We start from the raw sequence: 22,910 nt of genomic DNA, 5'->3' as shown, positions 1-22,910 counted from the left end.
CATAAAGTTTTGAGTGTTCATTTTACTTGTGCATTGCTCAAGTGTGGAACAATAAAGAAGTAGCTGGAAGGAGGTTCAAGGAATCCTCTGCCAGGCACTTTATTGCGAATTGCAGAGTAATCATGTAGATACAGATGTAGAACAATATCTGTAAGTAACAGATGAATCTGAGAGAATGTATCGTGGCAGTGTTGCTCATGTTTTGTTGGATGTGGCTTCTGTTTTTAAATTGACAAGTAATGTCTCAATATATTGTATTGGTCCATGGTGACATTGTCACTACCTGTTCCAGAACATGAACTGGTAACTCCATTGTCATAGGGATCACACAGTACCACGAGTAGGTTTTGTCATCCAAGTTCCCAAGCCTCTAATTTGGTTTCTTAATTTACATTTCAAAGCCTTGTGGTCGTACATGTCTACTTACAAAGCCATTTGCTAAAAATCTTATCTTCAGTTCTCAAATCTGAAAGAGTATCTCACATAGCTGGCAAGCAGAAAATAATATCAGTTTTGATTTTAAGCTTCTGAAGATTACATTTTTTGTAATTTTTGAGCCACTTTCTGCAGTTGATTTCCTGGAAATTGATACTGTCTGTTAGATGATGACATTGAAGTGAAAGAGTGTGGAAATGAGGTGGTGTCCTGGTACCCAACAAGCATCCTGTCTTTTGGGCCAATGAAATGAATGAGCTGGGCTTTGAGGATGCATAAATTTTATCAGGTCATCATTTTGTTTAGTTGATATGTCTGTAATGCTGCCTGTCAACAATTCATTTTCATATGTAAATGTAACGGAACAGCCAGGTAACAGATCCATCAGTTTGAGACTTAGCATGGCTGCGCATGATACTCTGGCAACAAAACTTATTGTGCCATTAGAAACTTTGATAATACCAACAGAGCTCAAGTGAAGTGGTACAAACTGGTGATCATCTCTCATACCAGCACCATGCTGCTTCCTCGCTATCTTATTTCTTGAAACTTTGTACTTCCTTAGATTTCTTGTTTATATTTTTGATGCCACATACATTTTGGTCACAGAAGTTGAATAGATCTAGTGTGAGTAGCCAATCGCTTAGTTGTGCCAATAATCCCATCACATATGGCCGGTGCCAAAAGTGATCATTTCAATACCAACATTGAAACTGTTTTTGAGGCTACACAGATTGACAAAATTCTTACAATTTTTGTATTTTGCAGCTAAGACGTCACTGTAATAATTTATTTAAGTGATATTTGTTTGATTTGAGGAAAAGTCAGTCAATTTTCAAATAAACATGTGTACAGGTACCATATCATGTTGACAGTGATCTCAAATAATGCAGCAACAGACAGTTTGCAACATACCCTCGTTGAGTTAATAAGCTACAAAAGGATGTAATGTAGCTTGTGAATTTTCCCAGTGAAACCCCTGACCCCTGAGCAGTATCTTGAATAACAAACTAATAATTTGTAATAAGTCACTGGAACCTAAATTAAGGAAACAAATTACAGGCTTGGGAACCTGGATGAAGAAACCTGTCCATAGCTGGTATTGCATAACCCATATGACAATGGGGTTACCTGTTCATGTTCTAGAATGGGTAGTGCTAATGTCACCATGGACAATGTAGTGGTCAACTTAAAAATAGAAACTACATGCAGTGAAGCACGGACAACAGGTTCCTGCAATGTAGTCTGCTGCTGTGATACATTCCCCCTCAATTTCATCTGTCATTTTTGGGTAATGTTAGCACACATTGGTAAGTTGAACATAATTTTTTGATGCTTGAAAACACACTCTTTCCAACAGTGATTAGTATGAAATCAGTTATGGAAAGCAAATTATGGAAAAACAAAATCAATATGATATATATTTGTAATTTTTCTGGAAATGAAGTTAAAATTGATTTTGCAGAAATTTGGAAAGCTGGACATGGACTTAAATCAATGAGATATAAGAATCCAAAGTTAAAACTTTATTTGCAGTGCAATTTTTCTGGCTAGTTTGCTTTAATTTAAGTAGCATTATTAGCCCATGTTGGAAAAGAAACTGTTCTGGGGCCTTAAAACACATTGTTTTGAATGAGACTGGTTTTGAAGCTTTAATAGAAAATGGTATTTGTAAAAGAAGTGTCACATATATCATATTTTTGCCATTTCACAAAAATCATCATAGTTTCAACAAATTTTTAGATTTTTGGAAAATAACAGGTGCACGAAACTTTGTATTTCAGATCTTTATGCTACCAAGCTACTGCACATTATGTTTTATGTTCAGCATGTGTGTAAAGAGATACAAGAATACGAAGTTTTAATTTTTTTATGCTGTGATTTTCATACCCAAGTTTGATTCAAATTATTTAGCATTGTTAGCCACATTGGGTAATCAAATAAATAATTTGTAGTTCAGACTATGGTCTTTCTAAGCGGCTCAGCTTTGGAGAGTCTTATAGAGCATAGTTATTTGCAAAATCAGGTCAAAAATACCACATTATTGGCCTTTTTACGAAAACTTCAGTTTTGCACTTAATTCGTTCAGTATTGGACAGCAGTACATAAATGAAACTGAATATTTAAGAACCTTGTCTTGTTAGGTTACTACATGCCAAGTTTCACAGTAATCATACCTTTAGTCCCCGAGACATGTGAAAGCCAAAATTTGACATTTTTTCGGGCAATTTTGCTTGAAATTTTCCGGCTGGGTATCACTCATAAAATTCTTTTCTTTATTGTTCTTAAGAGAATACAAGAAGTTATACAATATGGGCAAATTTCATTTCTTTCACCCACCTGTTGCCCAAGATATAACAGGTCAAAGGCACCAGAAATTCCTGTTCTCTCTGTGCAATGTCATGCATGGGATCAAACAAGAATAAACTGTACCTCTGTTCTTCCAAGAAACACATCTTGCTGGTCCTGAACATCTATAACAACAGAAGTTAGTTCACAGAGGATGGTTCTCAGTCCACCAGTTCCAGCCTACTGATTGGACACTTTTAAAGCTACATGGATAGTTTTCAAAATTGTGTGTTTCAATTATTGTTTGATAATCTATTATATGAGGAGTCTTCGCATCACTACACTCATTAAGCAGATTAACAAGAAGCATTGGGTTTACATTTTTAGGAAATGTTCTTTTGTTCATGTTCACCTCTCAACTCCTAAATCTTTTTGTGTGTTTTTTTATAGGTTATGGACATAGTGCTTCATTGCTTGGATCCAGGCCATCTAAAGACAAACCGCCTGAATGACATATTCCCTGCAGTATGTCGCTTCAATCAAGTTAGCCACTGTCCAAATACACGGCGTATTGCAGTTGGCGCAAAAGGTGGACAAGTAGCTTTGTATGAACTACGTTCCAATAAATGTCAGGTAAGATAGTTGCTGTTTCCTAAATGTGGTTGATGCATTGTGCGCTTTAGAGAGAGAGAGAGAGAGAGAGAGAGAGAGAGAGAGAGAGAGAGAGGTGGGGGTGTCCATGGAATTCTATAGTATTTAAGGAAATGTATAGATCAAGTGATACTCCACTACAGAATTTTGGAAGTGTGTAAAGCCAGTTTTGTTTCATCAATTCTGAATATGAATTGTATAAAAGGAAGAAAGATTTACATGAAGTACAAAATATGTGCCAAAATGAAACTCAGAAAAGTCTGAAAGAAAAACTATTCAAAAAGTTTGTTACCATGGGAGATCTAAGAGATTGGGCACTCTGAATTCCAAGTCATATGAACGTTACTGGTTTCCAGGCTTCTTTGATCTGGTTAAACAGATACAGGAAATTGTATGTAAAAGGAAGTTGCAAAATTGTGAAATGTACCTCAAGTAAATCTTTGGAGGAAATATTATCAATAGGTTATATGATAGAGAAATTTGTAGCTAGTATGAAGACAAAGCTTCTTGTTAGCCTCTAAAATGCGGTGTATAAAGCCAGTCAGGTTTTGTGCAAGAATTGTTTGCAAACTGCAATATATCATTTCTAGTGAAAAAAAGTCTGAGTCGCATGTGTAGTTGATGAATGCTGTGACACATTGTTATACAACATTGCCAGTGATAAGTATAATTGCATCACTGTTTCCACAGCTTTATATCTGTCTTCAGTAACATCAAGCCAAATTAGGACATAAATTAAAAAAACAAGGACTCTTTACTTGTAAAAATCTTGGAATCGACATAGCAAAAACAGGAAAAAATGGGAAAGAATAATTTTCAATGTTACATCTAAAATGTCTTCTCATCATCTGCAGAAAATAATTTGTTGCTTTTGTTGGACTCTTGTCCTGGATGTAATGACACCTCTACCTTTAGAATGCTGATGAAAAGAAATTCAGATTCCACCCAAGACAGATAGTGTGATTAAGCCCCTCAACAAAAAAATTTGAACAGTGTAAAACACTTTTGAGAAAATTTTCAGGCTATATAATTTTTGATAGCTCTTGTCATTTCATGTTTATCAGAAGAACAGTACTGTTAAACTTCAGTCGTTTCTGCATTGTCAGTTTGTGTCACCACATTTTACTAATTCAATCAAGTATGCCTGGTACAGAGCACAATATGCAGAACAATGTCATGACCATTTCTTACTGAGATCTATTGCTGCCTAAATAAAACTAGTAATGATTGTGAAGTGTCTGAATGCATTAATTTTTTCTTTATCAGGTGTGCCTTGTGTAAGAAAAAATTTTTTCCCTCATCCAATAAACAATTTGGATTTTTGTAATGACTACAGGAAGTAAACATGGAACGGATTCATTTTTAGTAAAATGTACTTTACTCAAAAATTATTATAAGAACTGTGCTGAGGGAATTTTTATGAAACATTTAATGTCAAAAAATTAAAATCCTGCTTATGGAAGACATTTGTAGTGTATCATAATACACTTCTTGATTTTCTTTCCTCTGCTAGTCACTTGTGTAATAATTACTTGTCGACATCGAGGTCATTAGAGACCGAGCACAAGCTCAGATTGTGTCAAGGATGGGGAAGGAAATTGGCCATTTCCTTTCAGAGGAACCATCCTGGCATTTGCCTGGAACGATTTAGGGAGACCATGGAAAACCTGAATTTGGATGGGTGGATGCAGGTTTGAATCATTGTCCACCCAAAGAAGAGTCCAGTGTGCTAACCACTGCGTCACTTCGCTCGGTTTTAGCTGTCGATATGAATGGCAAGTTATACAAAACATTAATGATTTACGACATTTTTGGTACGATTGAAGTACTTAAAATTCATGTATTTGCGCTTTGGACTTCGCACTATATGGCACTACATCTGCATCTCATGGCTGTGTCTGCTTATTCCATGATTCATGCTCTAGGCAGGAAGGGCTGTGCAAACTGTTTTTATAACCAGTTCTTTGTGTGACAAAAATGAGTAACTTTAACATATTTTAAAAAATACTTGCAGTGCACAAGATAAAATTTTGACAGTGCATTTCATTCAGTGTATTCTTCCTGCATGAAAGATTGAGGGTAGGTTTCGACTGTCGGATTGGACCATTTCCTTGTAAGAGTTTCAGAGATGTTAAACATGTGGAAACATAGATGATATTAAAAAGTTTCAAAAATTTTATCTTGTTATAGATCCACACTGTCAGGTTATAATTTACAAAATAGTTACTGGCAAGTATTAAAATGTTACACAGCCATTGTCCAGTAAGAGCACATGACTTTATGCTATGTATCCACTTATTACTAGTAGCTGTGAACAGACTTAAAAGTTTTGTTTCAGTGTAGCGGTATTTGGCACATAATCTGTTATATAAAACAAATTAAAAAGGTATAAAGAATGAGATAGTGAGTGTAAAGTAATCTATATTTATAAGTTGGACTTCCATAAAATATTAACATGTCAAGTAATTGATATGAAATTATTTTATGTGCTAAGGAGTGTGATAACACAAGATCTTATTACTGGTGAAGGTCAGTGGGGAAGAAATGAGACAAATATTTCATTGTCCTGGAAGTCCATCACTAGATGATGATCTAGAAATTGACAGAGGTCATATACAGGGTGAACATTAATAAAACTGACAAACTGCAGGGACAAATTCTTGACTGGAAATGCGAAAAAAGATCATATGTGCATGTGTCTGTAAATGAATCATTGCCACGCAAGATGGTGCTCATGAATGAAAGTTCCTTTGACCGTGCACCGTGTGTTCCTTGTGCGTAACAGGGTGTGCAATTCACACAGCATACTGTAAGCAGCAAGGTGGTCCATTATTCATGTTGGGAACAAGCCGAGATGGTGTTTGTGTATGGTCATGCAGATGCTAATAGAGTTAGCATATTATGTAGAACCCGGTCCTCCAGATCTGGTGTAAACACAGTCTGTCGCCTCCCTGCACATTTGTCCGTTTGAAAGGACCCATGATCACACAAATGCCCAAAAAGGGCTTGTAAAGTTGTGTGATGTGGTTGGTGTCTGTGAGGGTACTTGTTTTGGTACAACTGTGCTGCCTGTCGACCATTTCCATCTGCTTGGCTATACACAAACACCACCTTGGCTTGTTCCTGACACGAATACCAGTCCATTCTGCTGATTACAGTATGTTGCATCAATCGCACAGCTTGCAACACACAAGGAACTTCCATTAATCAGCGCCATCTACCGTGGCAACGATGCATTCCCGGATATAGGTTCATAGGATCTTTCTTCCTCCATTTCCAGGCAGGAATCCATCCCGTCAGTTTTATTAACAATCACCTTGTGTAGAGTACTGGAAAATTTCATTATGGTGTGAAATGTACCTACCTGTGATTTTTTTGTTTGCATTCAGTGTCTCACCAGTGGAAGTTCTGTGAATTACTGAAAACTGGTTTTAAGGTAACATCTCCAATAACGTAGGCAACACAACTTTTAATTAATTTTACTTGTTCCATATTCATTGTTGCTATTGACAATGTGATGACCAATTTCAGCCCATCCGTAAAATTTTGGTCACACGCAGGCACTTCCAACATCCTACTATTTAGTGTAACAGTGTCCATGTATTCACAGTGCAAATTTATAATAGAGTTCTGACAGAGAAACAACGTAACTTTAACTGCAGTTTACAGAGTCAGTGAACACAGATATAAGACACAAATACACAGACGTTCATAATGTTTACAGAAGGAGGTGCCCAGATGGAAGCTTATTGACTGATTACCTCAGAGAAGTTAACAAGAAGTAGTGCAGGTTCCTGCTTGAGGACACAGTACATGATTCTCACAGATATGCTGATCATAGGAAGATGGCAATCAACTTCCATGGAAATATTAATTATGTATGAACTCGTACAGATCTTGTTACGCACTTCTTACATGATTGCCAAATTTTTCTATATGATGTGATTGAGTGATTACCAGGAACCGACTTCCTCATAGATATTACTCCTAGCAGCAGACTGAAGATTTCTGGGAGGGGAGGGGTACTTATAAACTGGCGTAATGATATTTCGGAATCTTGGGAACTACACATTTGTTAGTAAATCTGTATGGTTCAAATTTATGAGAGAGGAAGGGCTATATGTTCAGTCAGTAATTTGGTTTACACAATTAGTGGTTAGTTAACAAAATATAAAGATTTACAGGACTTTTTATGTAACTACATTGCACACTGTTAATTACCTGTTATGGGTATGGTGGACAGATTTGAAATTATGTTAAATTGTGTAAATGGTTAATGGATGGATTATTGTCAAACTTGTGCCATTATACCTGTTTAACACCCCAAAGGCAACAGCAATTTTGGGTGTGTCTGAACTTTATTTATGATTGTCTTGCAAGTCAATTAGTTTCATAAATATTGAAACATGTTACAGAAAAGTCTGGATCCGATTATTTTAGAAAGTTCACTGCCTTTTGGTGTCTTAGTTTAAAATTGGAAAAGAATTTAAAATCCCTGAATCACTTAACTCCTACACCATTCTCCATGCAGCACAGTTCGTGACATTGCTCCCTCTCTAGGAGAAAAAGCAACACGATGGCTCCAGCACATTGGGTCTAGATCTTGTCCACAGTCTTCTATATGAGAGCACTAGCAGATCCTTGTGGTTTTGCCTGTTGTCATGTCCTCTTCACTATGATGAGCATCGAAAGTAGCTCCTTACTTTAAAGCTTCAAGATCACTGAGTGGGCCTTCAGTTTCCTTGAATTGGGGGTCCCTATTGTCAATCTCCACCTCTGAATTTCAGTAGTGTTTCATATGGAGGACATGAATAATGTGTCTGCATTTTTGTCTTTGTGAAGAAGGGTCATAATCCTCAACTTCATAGTGACATCCGGACAAGCAACAAATATTGATACAGCCCAAACAAGGGTGCAGAAACCCATACAAACTCTGAGACTGTATATCACTGGCCAGTGCTTGCTGTTGTAGTGCTCTCAGTGCTTCTCCTGAATGTCAAGGCTCCATATGAGAGCCAGCTCTCTTGCTTGATTGGTGCAGGTGATGAGGTGTTTCACATAATCATCCTGAGTATCGTCTAGATGAAATGGGAACAGTGTATCCACTGACATTTCAGCCTCACGACTGTGAAGCAGAAAGGATGATACCATAAAATGGGGTGAATAGAAACAAAATTCCCAGAAAAATGCTATGGTACTGCGTTTGGAGGCAAATGAGAATATCATTCAAAGATTTGTTTTTCTATGTTGGTAGTGAACCTAATGAGGAAATTATGAATTTCCAAATTGGTGATACTGTCAGCTGATATTTTGTTTATTCTATGATAAACATCATATGTGATGGTGAATTTGCTTACTTCGAACTTTTTGTGTAAGTACCAGTGTAAGTTGTGTTGTTTTAATTTAAGTACTTGAAAAGCAAATTTGCAATTCCATTTAATTAATCAAAAGTTCAGTTTTAAAGTATGCTTTAGTTGTGACTTTTGTTTCAGCTAATTGAAAACATAGCATTATGCTTTTGGAATTTTTGGGGTGATTAGAAACAGTTAATTGCCTGTGTTGCTTCAGGAGAAGACTAACAATTTAATGGAGATGAAAATCCACGTGGCACAGTTCCTAACCCAGTAGATTATACTGTGATCAGAGTACATGGAAAAAGTAGGCAGTTTTTAGACTGTATGCATGAAAATTTATTTTATACAAAAATCAATGCCGATTAAACAACGATTAAACATTTTTAGTGGAGGATACAATGTTTGGAAGCTCTCCGTTACTTCTGGAGAGTACCTAAGACTTTGTAGATTCAAAGACATGATCATTTCTAAAGTTGATATCAGTGACTTAATTTATTAAGAAAGAAACCAAGTTCATCAGTTCAGTGTTATAAAACATAATTACTGACATAACACCGTTTGTTTGGAAAATAGAATAAAAATCACAGTTCGTGCAAAATTCTTATTTCTTTACTGAATAACACTTTTTTTAACCAGATAAATTTTGTTTCTCGTCTCCTAGAACCACAACAGATTTTGACATGTTACTATTCACACAATCAACCAATGCAACAACAAAAAGTTTAACATTGCTGTTTCCATTCACCCCCCCTCTCTGGGGTGATAGAAACACAAAGTTTTTTTTTCCCCCCCATGTTATAGAACAGAGCTATGTTCTAGAACTAATTGTAAGTTTAAGGTTAGGCACAGCATATAATCCAGTATAATTTTGATTTTAATTTCTCTTTTTAAAATTATCAAGTTTGTCTTTTAAAGTTGAAAACCTATTTCTATTCACCCCATTTTATGGTTTGAAGCCCGTATTAGCCAGTCCGTGTAAATGTTACAAAGGGTAGTTTTGTATCCCAAGTGCTCCGTTTGATATAATTGTACATTGAGAGAATATCTGACAGTGTCTTATTGAAGCATTCTTTCAGGTCATTTGTATGTGGGGGATACGCAGTAGTCATCCAGTGGATATTATCGCAATGTGAAATTACCTCTGACAGTAGTCTTGACTAGAAAACTTATAACGTAATCAGAGATCATCACATGGGGTGCTCCATGCTTCAAGATGCTGTATTCTACAAGGAACCTTGCAGTTTCCTGAGCTTTTTCAGTCATCGCAGCTTTGTTGACAGTGTAGTAGGTGAACTAGTCATTAATTCCTATTTGTTGACTGTAGGAACCTCCCCAAGAGGTCAATTTCAGTCTGGTGGAATGGTACTGTTGCAGGCAGAATTGGTATCAGATGCAACAGAGCTAACTGCAGCATTGCTGGCATTCCTTGCATTGGCTCACACAATTTCTAATTGGTTGGTAGAAACCAGGGAAGTGATACCCGTGTCTGAGAATGGTGATCTTTCTCATTGGTGAATGGTTTGCCAAATACAGCTAGAACATGTTCATGGCCCAAAATACTGCAAGGCACTCTTTCTCAGCTGTAGAGTGGTTACTGACATACTTTCAGAGTACTTTGGAAGCACAAACTATCACATCTTTAGCACCTTTTCTGAAATTGTAGTAGAACTGCTTCAACCCAAAACCACTAACATCAATGTGAAGTTTTGTCTCAGCTTTCGCGTCATACAATACTAGGACTGGAGTTGCTGTTAAAACCTCCTTAAGGATAAGGGAAGATCTTTCTTATGCCTCATTCCAGGAAAATTTGGCATCTCCCAGCAGTAGTTCTTGCAAGGATTGTGATTTGGTACAAAGTCCTTTATTATGAATTGCTGGTTGTACGAGAACATTCTGAGAAAACCTCTCACATCACAAATGTGCTGAGGAGTCAGAAAATATGCAACTGTTGATATTTTCTCTGGAATGGGACAGAATCCATTGCCATTAACTATTTTAGTTATGTCATCCAGCTGTCAAAGAAAAATCGTCCAAAGGTGTTGAAACAAGTTCCCGTCATACATTTTAAGTTAGTTGGAGCATTAGATAGTTCAAACTGCATAACTATCAACTGTTAGAGGCTGTCATGAGTTATAAAGACAGTCTTTTCCCTGTCAGTCTTGCCTCAAAAATACTTTGCCCTTTTAAGCAGTCTAGGGTGCCAACAATGTGCAGCAGTGAGTAGAGACAGCTGTCTTCGTGATTTTGTTCAGTCATCATTAGTTGATGCAGAAACCCCATGTGCCATCCTCCTCCTTCTTGAGGATCACTGAAGAGGACCATGGGCTCTCTTAAGGTTCACTCATATCAGCTTGCAGTATCTTCTCCATTTCCTCCCAGCTTATCCATTGTTCTGTCAGAAACACTCCAGTGAGTGCTGTTTCACTCTTGGATGTTTCCCAGTGTTGCTACAGTGTTTTACCATTGGCTGTTTGTTCAATCTCATCTCCACTACAGATTCGACTTTACAGGAGGAGGAGCCCCTGAGTCGACTAGCACCCAGACAAGTTGACTGTCTATAATGTCAGTGAGATTTCCTGACATCTTGATAACTGCTGTCCGTGGAGATTTTTCATCTGTGGCACCTTTATATGATCTCCTTGTTTAGTATTTCAGAATTCAGTATCTATGCGAGCAGCTGGTATCTGTACAATGAGGGGGAGCAGCTGCAGTATGTTGGGGAGCAAACTCATCCAGGATATGATAATGGTCCCACAGTTTAGCTATAATCATTTGCAACTGACTGGCATGAGGAGGACTGTTGTGATGTCAGAAACTGTGCTGCTTTCTCTGCAGTAGCGTACTACATGTCCAATGCATCCAGAGTGTAAGCACACTGGCATGTTGGCCTCTGTCCACCAAATGTTTATTTTTTCTGTGAGACTTTATACTTGGCTGAGGTGTCAGTTGCGTCAAGTGTTAGTCAGATGCCAGGTTGTCATTTGACAGCTACTGCATAAGTCTGAATTGACAGAGTCCATTCTGCCTGACATGTTCAACTGGAGGTGGATATTGGTGCTAAAGATCGATACACCTCCGTTTCCTCATTCTCTATTAACTCGACGTTCATTGCTGCTCTGTCTTGCTTATTGGCCTGACAGTTCTGGTTGCCATGAACTGTTGTATTTCTTCTCGTACTTGTTAGTGGGTGAGACAGATGTGGTGGTGGTGGTGGTGGTGGTGGTGGTGGTGGCAGCGGCGGTGGTCTTCTTCTTCTTCTTCTTCTTCCTCCTCCTCCTCCACGACTGCCTTAAGGGCCACTTTCAGTTGTCAGACAGAATTATTTCATCCATTTATTTTCTGTTGCATTTCCTCAGTGCACTGCTGCCACCTGAAGAACTCCTTGGTTCTTATGACATCAATTACCAAAAGAGCTTGGTACATATCTTATGTGATTCCTTTCATAAGGTGTGAGATTTTGTTATGTTCTGTTATATTTGGACACACAATGTGACATATAATCCAGACATTCTGTACATACGACTGTGTCATTTCCCCATGATGTTGCCCTGCTTTTAAGTTGTTCTCACACTAAGTGGACTTGTTGCTGACTGTCCTCACTCTCTCTCTCTCTCTCTCTCTCTCTCTCTCTCTCCTGGAATTTGTCCCAGCTGTCAACCTTCTCTCCATTGTTCTTGAACCACCGATGGACTGTGTCATCCAAGTAATAGTATCCATTTGTCAAACTCATCATGTCATCCCACTTCTTGTATTTGACAGCTCAGTCAAATCCTTTGTCATTTTGTCAGGTCATGACCAGTGGCTCCGGATAACACTGAGATGGGCGCCGGATGTGCAGCTGACATTTTGCTATTTTGGAGTCCACTGGTTTTCTTAATATACAGACAAACAATGCTCTGTTTGTATTCTGATCTCTAACAGTGTTGCCTAATTGGAGCCATGATGATATAGATGTTTTAAAGTGCCCAGTGTCTCCAGAAAATGACATCATGTCTTCACTACAATAAAGTCAAAATCAAGAAGCAGGGTCATCATTGAAGTTCGATTTGTAGCACGAAAGCATTTTTATTATGAGCACCAATAGACAGAAAAGAGGACTGAGCTACTGAATCGAGAGTGCTACTGTTTATACAAAGCTCTAATATTCCAGAATATACAAACACAACATAATTTTAGAACCTGCCAGAAATGATGAATACTTAATAACAAATAATTTCTGTTGGTCGGGTTTGAGCTGGTGACCAGCAACACACCGGTCAGCAACGCTAACTACCGCGTCACACTGCCTGCAACACAGCTCACGGCAAATTGTACATGATACTGTTACGTATACTTCTAGAAGAGTATCTTGTATTAGGCTCAAGGTTCTGCATAAATTACACTATAAAACAAGACAAGGAAGAAGGCTCTATCCAAGAAGAAAGATTTCAAGACTTCAGATATCTAGACATGTTAACCACTCCATGAAAGAAGAGTTATGCATGATAAAAATTGAAAGATGGCGGTAATTTGTGTTGAGTATACTAGAAATAGATCCCTGAAGAAAACTATTAACAATTTTAGAGCCGAAAAGAAAAAAGTTTTCAGAACCAGGTGAGATTCCTTTCAAACTAATGCATGCCTTAATTGATCAAATAGAGATGTATCTGTGTGAACTGTAGAAGTGCCACATGTAAGGAAAAAACTACGTCTAAGAAAAATAATTAAGTGGTGATTATTAATAAAGGGCAGGTCAAGGATACAATTATACCCAAATCCTACATACTCATTTGTCTCATAAATGTTCAGGGTAAGATATTTGATAATCTGTTTGACATAATATTGCCAAACCGTGTGGTACCACATTCTTTGTGCCCTGACCAGTATGGCTATAGCAGAGGAAGATCAGCAGAAGATCCAATAAATAAGGGTATCTTACTGGCAATGGACAACACTACAAATCTAGCCATAACAATTGGTAATGTATGTGTATTTGAAAGCTTCCGGTCACTGGTATTTTTCAACTGACCAAGTTGGAGTGTTCAGAGGTGCTGTACTACTGCCCAAGGCACTATTGCTATGGAAGATACCCAGTGTCAAACCAGAGTTTGAGGTGTAGCATGGAGCCCATACTATAAAATTTACAGGAGAGTGATAACATTAGCGGAGCAGTGCTATTAAGCTGTTCTCTGTAAGGTGCGACTCAAGAAGAATTGTCAAAGACAATTGTAGTGCTTAGATTGCACCCTTTAAGTTTGTGGAACTACTCCAAATTCGTTGTCAAAGCGTTAAGCTAACGTTAGCATCACAAAAAATGTTGTACCCTTTGTCAGTTGGCAAGTTGTCAAGACATCCTGTTATAAGTTGCTGATGTGATGATTACATCAAGTATAGTAATGAGATATCTATGTGTGTTCGTATAGGAATTCTGTAACTTCCATTGGGATATAGGATAAGCAAGCAGAAAAAGGGAAAGGCAGTGCATCAAATTATTAAAATTACAATGGGACAGTTTCAACTCTCCTAAAAGCTGTTGGCTAAACCGACAGTCTATATTTAATGCCCAGTATGAACGTTTCACTCTGTAACAGACTGTGTGCTGTTTTGGAATTTTCTGGCTGTTCAAAACTGTGTGTCAGACTGAAACACAAGCTGGGAATCTTGCCTTTAGTGGAGAATGCTCTTACTGAGGGCTGAGCTATTCAGACACCCACAACCTTTTCATGATGACAGAAGTGAAGCTGTGAGGGCATCTAAGAGCATTTCCTATTGAAGACAAGGTTTGAGGTTCAAGTCACACAGTTTTTATCTGCAAGGAAGTATATTGGTTACTGTTGTGCGGTGTATTTTGAATGTATAAGCCTGTAGATGTGTTCTACTCAGGTTGACAGGCTTCTTGTCCACAATACTGATGCATTGTTAGTTATTCTGGGAACCTAAAAAGTGGGAAATGAAACACCCTTTGGGCTAGAGAAAGATAATCAAATGCAATTGTACAGTTCTTGGAACTGAGGCTAATATGGAGAAAAAATTTTATCTCATTTTGAAACTGTGGAAAATTGACTGGTATGTTTCCAACACTGGTATAACAACATCATAAAAACATATAATTTCCTCCTCAACTTGGGGAATTGGGGGGGGGGGGGGGGGGGGGGATTTAAGACTCTAATTTTTTAACAATTAGATGATAGCACTATCACCCTGAGAACTATACCTATGGAGGACATTATTGCTAATACCGAAGCAGCCATTTGGACCCTTCCTTGTGAAAGAGCAGAGGAAATATGCACTAAAACAGCCAGGATACTGTGCAGAGCAAAACCACCAGTTTGCAAAGTGAAGAAAGAAGAGGTACAAGCTATTCAGAACCTTAAAGCTGACAAAAGTATATTGGTACTGCCTGCCAAAAAGGGAAATGCCACCATCGTAATGAAGACCGAAGATAATGAGAGTAGACCCAGGGCCTCTTAGATCCAACAATGTACCAAAAACTAAGCGCAGATCCGACACTGCATATCATACGGAATACAAAATGGTTAATGATAATCACTGACAAAGGAAATAGTCCAGAAGACTGCCTGTCGCATTTGAGTGAGTGATTTCTGAAATGTGGTTTCTGCGGTTCAGTGAACCACTGTATCAATTAATGTGTTGGAATTGCTGCTGAAATGCTTTCATGTGTCCGAGGCTTACTGCACATTAAGGCTGTCTCTAGCACAAAAAGGAGTGCACAATGCTGCAACCAAAATTTTTGATCACTTGCCCAGTGATACAAAATGTCTATTAGTAGAAGTTTTAATGGCAGTTGTATTTACAGTCGGGTAATGTACCAGTAGTATTTTAATGTAGTAGAAAAAATTCCTTCTTTTTAAAAAATAATGTGTAACCAGTAGTAAAAATTATTATAAAAGTAGTGGTTCAGTACAGATGTGTGGGATTGTAGGGCCTCTTTAGTTATCAAGAATGTAGGCTGTAATTATTGCAGAATAAATAAATAAATTATGAAGAAAAAGTTTTCAAGCGAACAGCCAGATCATTGTCAGATATGAATACTATTTTGAAAACAATGAATGTACCTGCGTGACATGGTGTTCTCTCCGTTTGCATGATAACTTTTCCTTCCTACTATACGACATGAGAAACTGAGGTGTCTTAACAAATAAACAAATAAGTTTATGAGCTTGCTTCCACCCATAAAACAAAGCTTTTGGCATAATGATTCAGTGAATAGAAGGTTGATTTGTTGGACTGGCATGTTCAAGTGTTGCCCTGAAATTCCTATGACATTTTTCTGGATAAAATAGGTCATTTGTTGCATGCCATATCAGTAAACCCAAAAACCAGTAACATTGCTGCAGTAATGAAAACATTTGTTACGTCCAGTATATCTGAACTTAGTGGAATGGCTTCTGTGAACATGGGGCACTGTAATACCAGGAAGTGGTCTACATGCAGTTGGTTGCCAGAGTTAAATGTAAGAGATGGCCTGATGGTGCTAATCTTACCAGGGTAAACAAATCAATAAATAAAAAGTTAACTTAGTTGTATATCTGGTGTTTTTGGAGTGTACAACAAAAGGAATCCAGACTTGACAGCAAATAGTGTATGTAATTGTCTCACTTCCAGAAATTCCATAAAAGTCACCCTTTTTTATCAGTAGAAGATGACTCTCAAGTATAAGTAGGAAACAAAGTTGTAATATAATTTTCAATGTGTGTTCTAATTACGCTAGCACATTGGTCACTGTATCTATTTTCTAGTGCCTAAAATAAATAAAAAATGACAAGGAGAGCGAAGAGGGTAGAAAGATGCCTCATTGTATCCTGTAATTCATCTGTAAATCATTCTATCCATACAACCAAAACGTTGCAAGAATTTCCACCTATTGTACTCTTATTAAAACTGTTTCAGTTGAAACTCACAGAGATTAAAATTACTTACTTTTGCTGCATTCTTTTATTACCTGAATATTCTTTATTTCACAGATGATTCCAGCTCATGGAGCAGCAGTTACTGCCAACACATTCTCACCAGATGGAAAATACTTAGCCACCTACAGTTGCAGTGAGAACAGGCTTTCATTTTGGCAGGTATATTGCACAGTTGATTACATTAGTTTAGTTGTAACTTTAGTAAGGAACGGAAGTAATGATTTATTCATGTCATCAGATAACATTTCCAATGAAACCCCCAAGACTTCAGTTTTTCACTTAAATCATTTTCATTCACATAATCAGTTATTTTGCGTTTGAAGCTGAAACATAAGAACTGATGCAAGATAGAGCCATGAAGACTGTGACAGCTACTTTGTACACTGACCAAGGGGAACCAGTCTTTGTTTTGGTTCAATTTCATTGACAGTATCTTCATTAAAATAAACACCTTCCAACAGTCTGTGTATTTCCCAAATTATATTTACATGGTCGCACTGTGAACTGTGCCTACACTATTGGTGTTAAGTTTCATATTATTGAAAGCTATGTTTGTTTTACTTTCAAACAACAAATTAATTTGTGAATATGGCTACAAGTTGATTTTTTTCTTATAAATAGAGATGAGTTAGTTATTCCTACCCAGCACATTTTACAAATTAGAATAATAGAAATTCTTCTATGGAGTAGGACAAGACGTCGAGGAGAAACTTTTTCAATTTCTTTTCAGGTTTCACTTTTCTGTCTGTCAGACATTTTGTATCACTGGGCAAGTGATCAAAAATTTTGGTTGCAGTATTGTGCACTCCTTTTTGTGCTAGAGACAGCCTTAATGTGCAGTAATAAATGTCTTTTTTACTTCTGGTATTATAATTATGTACAGTATTGTTCCTTTTGAACTGCAGCTGGTTATTTACAACAAACTTCATTGGGACAGTGAAGACTTTTATTTTTATATGAGTTAACTCGGAACATTATTCCGTATGACAGTATTGAATGAAAATGTGCGAAATACGTCAACTTACTGATTTTTATCTCCCCGGTATTTGCCATGATTCAAAGTGCACATGTGGCTGAACTAAGTTGTTCTAGAAGTTTCAAAATGTATTCTTTCCTGTTTAAATTCTCATCAGTATTGCCAGCTGAAATTTTTGAAGTTTCCACTCTGTTGTTTCCTCATGATGTGTTACACTTATCATTGGTATAGTACTTGGAGGTGTACAGAACTGGACATGTTGCATCTTTTTGGAATTGAATGGGAGATCATTAGCAGAAAATAAGTCATTGATACTTTAAGAACATTGTTTACCATTTTATCTGTTGCTGCATTTATGCTTGGATTGATTACAATACTAGCGTCATTCACAAAAATAATTACTTCTGCTTGTTGTATATTAGATGGAAGATCATTTACATGTATGAGGAACAACAGCGGACCCAAGGTTGAGTCTTGAGGAACCACATCTGTGATTTCTCCCCAGTGAGAGGAATCCCTCCCCCCCCCCCCCCCCCCCAAATCCGATAACGTTGGTTGAATTACTAAGGACAACTTTCTGCATTCTTTTAGTTAGATGTGACAGTATCCGCCAAACCATCAGCTGCATAAAACTTTAATTTACCTCAGAGAATATTGTGATTCACACGTTCAAATGCCTTAGGTCAGAGAAAATACCAACTAATGCTATTTTGTTTCTTAATGCTTGTGAAATTTGGTGAGTGAACGTGTGAATGGCTCTCTGAGCAACTATTTTGAAATCCAAACTGCCATCATTACAATTAATCATGCAAATCATCCATGGAATGTGAGCACAACTAACTCTGATTCTTCGTAGACACCTACAAACAAACTCCACAATTGTCGATGCGGTCCATGGAGGAGGGTACCGTGAACAATGGCAAGTCATTTCCTTTCCTGTTACACTCACAAATAGAAGAAAGGAAAAATGACTATCTTAAAACCTCTATATGAGCTCTAATTTCCTGCATCTTGTCTTCTTCATACTTACGCGAATTGTGTGTTGGTGGCAGTAGAATCATTCTGGAGTCGTGTTTTGCATTTGAGTTCATGAATCATCTCCATAATACTTGCTTGCTGATCTAACCTACAGGTAACAGATCCAATTGTTTCAATGTCTTCCTTTAATCTGACGCATGGGGATTCCAAACACTCGAACAGTACTCAATAATGGGTCACATTAGCATTCTGTCTCCCTTATGGATAAGCTACATTTTTCAAAAATTCTTCCAATAAAATGAGGTCAAACATTCGCCTTCCCTACTACAAAGCTGATGACATTATACCACTTCATATTGCCTTGCAGTGCTACACCAAGATATTTAATTGGTGTGACTGTGTGAAGCATCTCTCTATTAATGCTGTGTTCAAATGTCACAGGATTGTTTTTCCTACTCATCAACATTCAGTTACATTTTTCTACATTTAGAGCAATCTACCATTTATCACACCAACTAGAAATTCTGTCTTAAGTCATCTTATATACTCTTAGAGTCACTCAATGACAACATCTTCTCATACACCACAGTGTCATCAAGGACAACAAAATGGGTTCTATTACTTTAAAAAATCTCTGAGCCACTCACATATCTGAGAATCTAACCTGTATGCTGGGACCTTCATCAGCACACTGCAGTGGAGCACCATGTCAAATGCGTTCCGGAAATCTAGGGATGTGGAATCTACGTTTTGTGCTTCATCCATGGTTTGTAGGATATCATGTGAGAAAAGGGCAGGCTGAGTTTCACATGAGCGATGCTTCCTTTGTGTAGTGCACCCTTGATCTATCAAAGGGAATCCTACCACACTCCACCCTATAATACAGGTCCAGAAATCTACAGCCCTGACCATCACATAATCGACGGAGCCTCTCATTGACAGCCCCTCTTAGTTCCAAAACAAATACAATGCTGCAAGTTGTGAACTTCGCTTGAACCATACAGGTGAGGTCAACAGTCATCACCACATCTGTCAGCCTCCCATAGCCTCAGAACCCAAGTGTCAGGTGTCATTGGTTCCTACACAAGCAACAACTTGCTGACTGCTGCACCCTGCACTCTTGATAGGAACGGATAGGACCTCCTCTACATCTTGGATGAGGTTCACCGAGTGCACATTGGAATTCCTTCTGACCCTGGGCACTATTCTCCCCCCCCCCCCCCCCCCCCCCCCCCCCTGTGTGTCTACTCAGAGCCTGCTGAAGGAGCAGCTATCAGCCTATTTACAGAGTGAATGGGTGAGGCCAAATGGCCAGCCTCCAATTGACTCTCCGCTTTGAGTGATGAGACCATGCAACAATTGCCACTGTCCCTGCAGTGTGCACAGATGCTCTGCATCGGGTACACTGGAAGGTGCCTTGACAGCAGAGCCTATGGGTGAAACAAGTGACACCTAGGTGCTCCATGTGACATGCCAACCTGCAGACATCTGACAGTGGCTCTTCAGCTGTTCACAAACTGAGGCCAGCTGCTTTTGCATTCGCACACTTTCACTATCCATCCTATAACTACCAGCTTGAGAATTAAAATATGAAGCCAAACAAAAAAGCTAAATACGTGACTAGATAATCTCCTAGTGCTTCACCAATGGAGGCTACCAGCTGGCTGAGCTGTGGCCAGCAGTTTCTGACCATTCAAAATAAACAAATGCATGACTACTGCACTACAGAATGTGCAAATGTACACATTACCATTACTAAAATGCAATACTCTACCTCTCAAATACAAAAATATGCAATAAATTTTAGAATTAAACTTCACAAGCACACAAAAATGCACAAAGAATTTACGAATTAAATGTAGACTCAGATGGAAAGCTAAATGTGTGACTTACTAGTCTCCTGGCACTTCACCAACAAAGGCTGATTAATTATACGACAAAGGTAGTCTCCTATACTAGATCAGTGTCCCAAGAAAACCTCTTTCATGGAGTCTGTTGACTACTATACCAGTAATATAATATCTGTGTATGTACCTGGCAAATATGCTGCCAATCTAGTTCACGGGTTGATTGTTTCATCAGGGTTTAGTGAATATTCATTTAATTATGATCTTTTCTCTCACTGGCGTACTATGTGTAGACCAAGCTCTGTTCAAAGACTGTGAGCCTATTGTTCATGGTAAAAGATTACCTACATGTTATTCCTTTTATTTCAAATAATCTGTTGATGACCACCAAGTTTTTGTGTGAATTCCATTGTATATGATCAGCTTGCAATATACTGTAGCACATTGTTGTGGACCATCCCCATTCCTCAAGTTTTATTCACTTGGGCAGTGAAAGCAATCATTGATACATAATTTGCCAAGTTTGTGATAGTATAATGTGAAATATACCTGTTGTGATCCATTTTTGTGTGTAAACCCCAGAATCAAGATTCTTGTTGATGAGGAGGGAATGCCTGTTTTATTAAACACTGAGAAAGAAGAGCAGTGTTTATATCACGTCAGGAGCAGTAATTATCATTTTCTTGTGTATTTCCTAAAAGTTAAATGCATGCAGCCATAGTTAATCAACGTAAAGAAGTATCATGTACCTGGTGCTGCTTACGTGGCATTCCTCTCCAAGTATTATACCACTAAATCCTTTGATGTATCCACAATTTTCTTTGGGATTTTCTCCACTTGTTAAAGGCCTGAGTCCCATGTGAAGAATGCTTTCACCTCTTCAGCAGCTGGAATACTTCAGAAGGTGAGAAGTTGCTTATCACAGCTCATTCTCTACTTCTTGTTTCTTGTTACTCCCCCTCCATCCACTAGGCCACCAAAATTTATGTTCATTATTTTCATATAGTTACAATATGTAGGCTCCCAGGATATACTTCCATTACTCCCACTACTGTGTATGTAGATTATCTGCAGATTCTGGCCACTGAAATATAAATTGACACATTTGGTCCCACAAGTGTTTTGTTGGGAGAAGGTCCATTGAATTTGAAAGCCAATGCAAGCTGTCACACCCTGCTGATTATGTCAAGCTACTATCAACTGATATTTCATGAATTACCCACAGACACTAGAATGTTTCTTGAGTCATAACTAATGGTGTCTACACTGTAACCTACAACTGCAAAATCAATATTTCGCTGTAAGAGATGGTCCAGGTTGTCAGAGCGATGCTAAATTGTGGTGTATCAATTTTTGTAGATTAGCGTTCGAGAATTGAGTGAGTGCTATGTAATGTCATTTGTGTCTCCATTGCTTGTGTGGTTGGCACCATGAAGGATGAGTTTTTCTCTGAATTGGTGTCGAAAGCATCCTGTTAAACAGACATCATGTTTGAAGTCGAACTTTGTTCGCTTAGCTTCTGATGACGCTTTAGGACACAGGAAGAGAACAATGCAGAAGAATTACTTAAGGAATATCAGCTATTCACATCTCTTTCCAATCTGTTGTGTGGGGATGGGCAATTGAACCATGCTAGTTTAATGTATGGTTTTCATCAGTCTGAGTTACAATATAACATATCACTGTGTCCCGAGATGAAGGTAATGGAATTACAGGGGCTAACACTGTGTTGCAAGGACAGTTCCTACCTACAAAACTGAGAGAAACTGGTGTTGGAGGAAGATCCTTTTGCCAAAGTTGATTGTTGTTCTCAGATTCATTCTCAGCTGTTAGGTGGTCATCTTTGCCCTTGGCCACAATTCAACCATGATTGTTTCAGGTGGACTGATAATGGATTATCAAGTGCATGCAAAAGACTGCACAAATGAGTGTAAGTGGAACATTACATGATCAGTACCTTTGATGGTTGGAGCAGCACCAAGATATTTTGTGGGCTGTCTGGGCAATAGAAAAAAATAGAAAAATACTTAAGAAAATATGGTAAGGAAAATAGGGATAATATTCGTAGTACTTAATCGCAGCTAACAATTAAATATAGTCAGAGCCTTCCTTCATTCATCACTTGCAATTGAATGAATTATTCACTATCGATTCATCTGGTGAAAACCGACCCGAAGCTCACGTTAAGTCTCTCCTAGTTCGTACCTTGGTCCAGCTGTAACCTCACCCTCCCCCCACCTGCTTCAACTCACCCATGTTAACCATCCAAGAATTCCTCACTCTCAACCTTGCCTCACTTTTCTCATGACACAAACCTCTTAATGGAGGAAAGAAAAGCCATCAGCAGTCTCAAAATATGCCACAGCTGATAATCCACCACTCTTCTAGTGAACTTCAGTGAGTTTGGTTGAAAATTTTGACTCACTGTCTATCACCTCTACTTGTAAGCCTTTCTCTATAGGTAGTACTG

The 22,910-nt window shown here is 38.1% G+C and overlaps 1 protein-coding gene across 4 annotated transcripts in view; it reads left to right on the top strand.

Moving 5' to 3' along the window:
- Nucleotides 1–22,910, top strand: part of LOC126185052 (WD repeat-containing protein 7) — a 352,004-nt gene that overhangs the window by 320,825 nt on the left and 8,269 nt on the right. For all 4 annotated transcript variants that reach the window (XM_049927810.1, XM_049927808.1, XM_049927809.1 and 1 more), the window contains 2 exons: nucleotides 3,175–3,357; nucleotides 16,694–16,798. In XM_049927810.1, coding sequence (XP_049783767.1) covers nucleotides 3,175–3,357; nucleotides 16,694–16,798 — 288 coding nt within the window. The remainder of the gene's footprint in view (nucleotides 1–3,174; nucleotides 3,358–16,693; nucleotides 16,799–22,910) is intronic.

This window comes from Schistocerca cancellata, chromosome 4, assembly GCF_023864275.1.
Source record: "Schistocerca cancellata isolate TAMUIC-IGC-003103 chromosome 4, iqSchCanc2.1, whole genome shotgun sequence".
Classification (NCBI taxonomy): domain Eukaryota; kingdom Metazoa; phylum Arthropoda; class Insecta; order Orthoptera; family Acrididae; genus Schistocerca; species Schistocerca cancellata.
The sequence above is the reverse complement of the archived record's forward strand: the minus strand, read 5'-3'. Positions and strand labels throughout refer to the sequence as shown.